Source organism: Euphorbia lathyris, chromosome 9 (genome assembly GCF_963576675.1).
Source record: "Euphorbia lathyris chromosome 9, ddEupLath1.1, whole genome shotgun sequence".
Lineage (NCBI taxonomy): Eukaryota > Viridiplantae > Streptophyta > Magnoliopsida > Malpighiales > Euphorbiaceae > Euphorbia > Euphorbia lathyris.
This window is the reverse complement of record NC_088918.1, coordinates 40,503,183-40,510,925: the sequence shown is the minus strand read 5'-3', so window position 1 is coordinate 40,510,925 and position 7,743 is coordinate 40,503,183. Positions and strand designations below refer to the sequence as shown.

The 7,743-nt window shown below is 31.4% G+C and overlaps 1 protein-coding gene across 1 annotated transcript; it reads right to left on the bottom strand.

The window, feature by feature from the left end:
* Positions 1–1,479: 1,479 nt before the first annotated feature.
* On the bottom strand, positions 1,480–3,083 carry LOC136206180 (cationic peroxidase 1-like). The gene is made up of 4 exons (XM_065997135.1): positions 2,830–3,083; positions 2,385–2,567; positions 2,117–2,282; positions 1,480–2,035 (listed from the first exon to the last, which is right to left on the bottom strand). Exons 1-4 carry the CDS (start codon positions 3,046–3,048, stop codon positions 1,650–1,652), a joined length of 954 nt encoding a protein of 317 aa, XP_065853207.1. The 5' UTR covers positions 3,049–3,083; the 3' UTR covers positions 1,480–1,649.
* Positions 3,084–7,743: the final 4,660 nt, after the last annotated feature.

Genomic DNA, 7,743 nt, shown 5'->3' with positions numbered 1-7,743 from the left:
GAAATTTCATAGACTAAATCCATAGGAATAACGAAATCCTCATTATTGAAGGTGTAAAACCTTAACAAGCTTTAATAAAAGATTATAATTTGATTTTATAAAAAAGTTCGCCTTCCTCTTACAACCTATGGATTTAAATACCCATAAGGAAAATGACAAAAGACTTACAAGCCTCTACTATGGTTTTTCATTTTCAAACATCAAATAAGGATACTATCGGGATGAAGGGAAAACATGTGGTAATTTAGTAAATAAGAGCTAATGGTAAAATAGTGAATAATAGAGAGCAAGTTGGTATCAGGTTTATCTCCTTAATGAGTAAGTAATCCCTACCTCCCTGGTGAGCACGTAATTCATGTCCCCTTGGTGAACAAGTAATCAGGAGGTTACGCCGAAGACAAAATGAGACCGAAGCCGAATAGATACGTCCAAGTAGGCCGAAACAAGACACAAGCTAGGTCTGCTGCGTTACAACTTCCCTAAATGAGCTTGTTCTTCCCGAAGAGATGTCCTCATCAATAAGAGTCAAATTTAACCCTAATGTTTCAAGCAAATTGCAGGTTTTTGTAATTTTGTTAGTAATACACTAGATATCTTAGAAATAGTTGATATTTGGAAGGTCTCAAGTGACAATTAAATACCGGTCAAATTAGTTTTTCTAATTTTGATAGTATGCGTTAGAGTTAAATTTGTACCATTTAATACGTTAAGACTAAATCTGCAGTTCTCTTAAAACGTTAGAGTTAAATTTAGCTATTTGGTATATTTTAGGAAATGCTCGAAACCGCATTTAAGAATATCAATCTTGATTTATTTTTCAAATAATCCAGCGTAGGACAATTTTAGAATAAAAATATAGTTTTTTTAGTGTCCAGTGAATTCTTACTAAATAACTAAATATATCTGCTAAAAGAAATAACTATATATATATATATATATGACATCGTATTTATGTAATTTCTGTTTTGCTAAATTGGACTTGGGTTAACTTTTATGGCCCTCAGTATCCAATTGAATCTGGATTTGAAGCGGAGGAATTTTTTTTTCTTTATAAGCAAAATATATGTTACTGAACTAGTGTGCAGATGTCATTTCGAATACAAACCGAAACATAATTGGAAAAATCTTCGATAAAAATTTCCATTTAAGAAAGAGATTGAGCCCAGACATTTAATATATGAGCTGTAGAATTTGTTTTACGTCTCTCGTGAACGAACTCAAAGATCGGGTCACCTCATAAATATCTTCTAAAATGATTACAACGAGTTTGACACCACCACATCATCTTTAATTAACTGAATAGCCACAATCCCGTACCTCATGCAACGAATACAGAATCGAGTCGATAATCAGAAGCGGAGGAACTTGAAACGGAGACAAAGCCTCAGAATAATTGTTTTGGTTACATGAGATCCGATTTAAGACGTAGCAGTATATATTGGGCTTGAAGCATATAATATATGACATTAATAGCAAGAATTTAAGTTTGATAAATAAAACTAGTTTATTAATATAACCAACAATATCTTCAAAATTGAGAGGCAGAAAACACATACATATTATCAAACAATTCCATTAGAAAACAAACAAACAAACAAAAAAGCTGATGCAAAAGCGACATGAATGATTGGTAGTACAATGAGTGAGACTTAATTGGGTTTCCTGCAATTAGTCCTGATCTGTCCACTGGTTCCAGTAAGTGGGCTAAGGTTTCCCATCTTCACCATTGCATTAGCAAAATCATTACTGAATGTTTTTGGATTATTGCTATAAGTTGTAACTTGAGCATCTGTTGAACCACCATTAAATAGTTGCTGATCCGAGTGAAGAAGTCCCTTTTTGGCTACCAAATCTTTGAAGTAAGCATTGTCAAAACCGGTAGGGGTACTTACATCAAGATTAGCAACATTATTATCTCCTCCAGTTGCTGGACAGTTAGATTTTAATGATGTTGCAAATGATGCATCTATGTTTGCTTCATTGTATGTCCTGTTTCTAAACACTGTGCACCTTGCTTGTCCTATTGTATGAGCTCCTATATATACCACATCATTCATCATCAAATACAGTAAGATAAAGTTTTAAGAATATATAACTTTTATATAATTGTTTATACCTGAAAGAGCAACCATTTCTTGAGCATTGAAACCTTTTTTGGAGAAATCAGAGAGAAGTGCAGTTAGATCAGAAAATGGAGAAGGTATGTCAGAATTAGCAGCACTAACACTAGCTGTGGCTGAATCTCTTCTGCCTAACTGAACTTTCCAACTAGGTCCACCCAACTGAAACAAATCCATTCATTTCTTTGCTTATAAGAACAAATTTGCATATTTAATAACAAAGGGAAAGGTGGAAACTGTCTGAAAAGTAAATTTAGGTGTTACCGCAACAACCGAATCTCTAGCAGCCACAGCTAAAATATCAGCACAAGATACAACAGCAGCGCAGGCAGTCTCCAATTTGGATTTAATAGAGTCAACCACTTCAAATCCTCTGAGAGAATTATTATTGGCTGCTGCTGTTTTTTCACTTGATGCTCCATCTAACAATACGGATCCATCACATCCCTGTTATAATCATAATCATAAACATTATCAACATTCTATAATTAATAGAATCTTGCATTGCATGTTATTATCAAAACAATGGTTTGACTACTTTGAATTTCTAAATAATTCTTTTATTATCTAATAACATATAAGAAGCAATTTGACTTGGATGTTAGTCAAATCATTATTATTATTATTATTATTCAGTAACAATTTTGAGCACGTGAAAGGAAGCAGATGAGATATAATATATATTGTGAAAAGAGAGAGAGGGACTTGCATTAACAAAGCAGTCATGAAAATGAAGACGAAGCAAAGAAGCCCCCATGCGAGCCTCGCTAGATACAGCTGCATTTACTGCTGTTTTAATGGTTGAAAGAGCATTTGGGCATGTTTTTGCATAGAATGTTGGAGACAATGTCTGCCCCATCCCAATTCCAACTAGGAATAACAACATTGCAATCCCTAATTGGAATTTCATTGAAGAATAAGAAGACATTATTATTTAAATAAAGGGAGGGAGGCTTATTGGTTTGCTGTGGTTACCTATGCTCTAAGGTATCATATTTATACTACTTCTCCACTTTGACTATCTTCCAATATTTTATTATTTGGTTGAGTCAGCCTTCCTTTTTATTACAAACCACAATTAATCTATTAATACTTTGACATAATAATATGAAAAGGATAATTGGTTGGACTGAACAATCCATTAAAATAAACCAAATGGGATGCAACATGCATCTTAATTTTAATCTTGATCAGCCTATATTTTGTTTTGGGGTAAAAGTACCAAACCAAGACATTGTCATTTGACTTGCACCCTAATACTTCAAAAATATACATACAAATCTATGATTTCTGAAAGTCTAGCTACATTTTATTCAGTAAGTTGTCAACTTATAGTTTGTTGAGAGATACAATTTGTAATTTCAATTTAAGCTATACAAAACACTTATTCTAACTAAGATACAAAATCTATTTATCCTTATTATTCTCTTTTAAGTTAATGGTGGGTGGTGAACCTTTAACTTGTCACGAAAAAATTAAAATCTTGACTTTGATAAGAGTTGGTGAAGATGTCGAAGGTTTGATCATACTTTTCACATTATTTGACATTATTAATTGGAAGTAGAGAATATTCTACTTAACGAGGATGTTGGGCTATATTTAGCTGTAAGTTTGTGATTGAAAATTGACTACATACATCACTGAAACCAAAAATTTCTAGTAATTTCCTATTACAGCATACCACCTTTACATTTATTTTTTTATTTGCTTCATTCAATCTTTCTATACTTTCATCTATATGCTAATTACCTAGTTCCCTTCAAAAGTCAACTTTATCTTCATATTTCCTTTTCCAAATACTATAATAGTTTATCTCCCAAATAACTATGGATAAATATTTAAAAAAGTTTTTTCACACAATTTTGATAATTTTTCGAATGGTAATAATATATTTGTTGTTTCGAAACTTGTTTCATAAAATTATATATAATATATATTCATATCATATTAAATGAGAAGCTAAAAAACGTTGGACATGGTATTACAAAAAAAAAAAAAGTTTGAACATGCGGATTGTAGATACCCATTTTTTCAGGAGCAATTTTCTTTTTTTTTTTTTTTTTTTTGTTGTTTTCGCTTTGCTAATAGTTGTCTGGTTTTTACATTTTATCAAAATTAATCAACAACATTCCGATAGTTTTACGAAATAATGCATACATGTGACATCAAAATGCGGATTCGCTGATTTAAATGTAAATCCCGCGTAGTTGTGTTTATTTATATATAGGCGTAGATATTATGATTTATATATTCGCACCACGACCTGGAAAACGAAAGGCAAGATGCGACAAGGACCAATAAGAGGTCTTATGTGAAAAACATAACCGTCAAGACACATGTCCCAATCACATGGCCGAATTCTAAATATACGCTCCTGACTTCTAAAAAGTGATGTAGCTTACAATAAAGAGAGACATGCACAAAAACATATGGATATATGGTCCAACCGGACATTGACACGTGGAGATCTACACATTAGTAAGTACCTTTTTACTCACATTTATAAATAGTCATTCCCAAAGAAAAGCACAACAAGGTACATACAATCATTCTAAATTCACTCTGATTTTTAAGTCCTTCTTAGCTAATATATAGAAGTTTTACTATATCTATATATATGTAAGTTAAAATAATTCGTATATTTATTTATTTAAAAAAAAGTTGTTTGTATAATTTTTAAGAAGCTAAGTATATTGAGTTTATTCTTGAAATGAAAATAATTTACTAGGAACGAAAATTACATATACAATATTAATGTGAGAGTAAAAACTTTGGAGGCCCTAACGCAAGCCGTAGTGACTTAGCACCGGCCCTGAATGATTGTATTTTATTTTGAATTTGAATATAATTGATCTCCAAAAAATGCACTTTGAAAAAGGATAATTACCTTTCATTTATAATTGATATATTATCGTATAACTAGGTAATTTGGAATATTTAATAAATTTCTCTGGCACTAACAACTAGGTATTTGGAGAGTAAAAATAAAATATGTATGGATGGGCCTAGCTAATATTATATTATGAATGATAAATAGATAATGGTGGAATAGTTAACATTTGTTTAATAATAGCGTATTTCACCTAATTATTGAAAAATGGAAATCTAGAAAATAAAATAAGAAGTAGATTGTTCGATTTCTCCTGTTGATAGCTGAAAATACAAAGTGGGCGGTTTGGTGGAAATCACTTTCAATTTGTTATATATGCTATTAAATAAATAGTTTCCTTTACTTCTCTAAGCAAAGCGCGTCGGCGCACAAGACCTTAAGCTTAAACTATCCAAATAGCCCCCATTCACGCACATACTCAATTACCTAACCATGCAATTCTTCTGTTTTATAATATTCATGTATACTTTACTTCAATTTTCTCCAAAATAATTTTATTTTATATATTTTTGTCATGAAAAAATTATTTATACATAAAGTTGGTCAAAATCTCACCCAAAATCCCATAATTTTATGAGAAGATCTAGTTATCCCCGTTCCTCAAAGGTTTTTGCGGAGTAGAATGTAGCTGGATTCCAACAACGGACTTTTCAAACACTCAAATCAGTCTTGATTCTAAAAAAAAACTATTAAACAAATAAGAAATAATAGTGTCGTTTTAAAAGAATATAATGTAATGTGTACCTTTGGAAGTGTGCGAGTTCTTTATATATTCAAGACTTGTAATTATAGTAAAATCGAAATACTCAAATCAAGAAGAAACATGATTCTTAAAGTATACTACAGACATCCAATCCAACAAAAAGGATTTGACTAAACATTCTCAACCAAATCTAAAAGCTGTGCCACGAGAAGGCAGAAGGCCGGTAAGGCGTCTATGGGCCAGCAAGAAAGAAAGATGATAAAAAGATCAACGCCTACTTGCTCATGTATTATAATTCAGTTTCGTCAACAAAAGCCTCATACAAGCCTCGTCTAGTCTTTTAAGGCTAGTAGAGACCTTTACGTTTCTTAAGCAAACATGCTTTCTTCAATAATGCTCTTCATCCTCTAAAAGGAGATGTGTATTATGAATAAATAATTTATTTATTTTCACCGCTTTTTTCTTTTTTCATTTTTCATGTTCCTATGTTTTTTCTAATTTTTTAGTTTTGACATATTCCAGTTTTTCCAGTTTTTACATTTTTTTTTTATCAATTTTCAAGTTTTTCTCATATTTTCACATTTTTTAGGCTCTTATTTTTTCCATTTTGTTTGTTTTCCATGTTTTTCTAATATTCTTATTTTCGCATTTTTCCTTTTTTTACGTTTTCATTTTTTTAGTCTGGTCTTTTTTCTATTTTCCCATTTTTTATTATGCAGAAAACTATGCGCTTAAAAGATTATTTTGATGGTAAAATAGACATTTAAAATAATATTTCTTAAAAAAAGTAAAATAATATTATTTTATTATCTCTAAAATATAATCACATACAAATATGTTTTAGGTTTAAAATATTTACAACACATTCTAATCTATTTTATATTCTGATTTCATTAATAAATCGTGTGGTGATGATTTTGATTCTAATTTTTTTTTTTGTCCAAGAGGTTATAACATTATGTAAAAAAAAAAAAAAAAAACCACACCTCTCTAACCATATAATATCATGGTATTCGAATAATCTAACAAAATTAAAGAACAGAGAAACCAAAATAGGAAACTCGAATGCAAGAAAAATAAGGAGAGAATTGTTAATTTACAAAGACTACCCCCTCCTATTTATACTCTACTAATAGACTTTATAAGTCACATGCTTATCACATGACACAGCTTAACCTATCTCCTTTATTCTGTTACCCCTCTCAAGCTGGAATGACTCGATGAACAAACTGTCAACCAGCTTGTAAAGAAGAACACAAATCAATTGTACTGAATAATTAAACTAGTGGTTTAGTTAGTATGTCTGCTAGTTGCTGTGTAGTATGAACTGACATCGGATGAAGCATCCCATCTTGTAGTCTTTCTCACACAAAATGACAATCCAATTCAATGTGCATTGTGCGCTCATGGTATATAGGATTTTGGTCTATATAAACAGCTGACTTGTTATCACAATACAACGAAGTTGGAGATGTATATGTAAACCCCAAATAATCCAACATGAAACGAAACCATTGTATTTCTGATGTAGTATTAGCTAAGGCTCGATACTCCGCTTCGCTTGAACTTCTAAAAGTTGTATGTTGTTTCTTACTTTTCTAGGAAATCAAAAATCACGCTAAGTAACCTGTAAATCTTATTACTGATCTTCTAGAGTCTGGACAATTCGCCCAGTCCGAATCACTATATGCTGATAACTTGCATTCTGACTTTGCTGGAAAAAATAAACCTTTTGCTGGAGACACTTTTATATATCTCAACACTCAATTAGCAACTTGCAAATCTACATCAGTCGGCTCTACAAGGAACTAGTTTAAATTATTTACTGCAAAAGTTATATTCGATCTTGTTGTTGTGAGGTACAATAATCTTCCAACTAATCGTTTATACAATTGCTTATCTGCTAAACTTTGGTCTTGTTCTTTCAAAAGACGGACTGAACTATCCATCGGTGTGCTAGCTGGTTTGCAAGCTAAATTGCTTGTATCTTCAAGCGACTCCAGTGCATACTTGCACTGACATAATGAAAT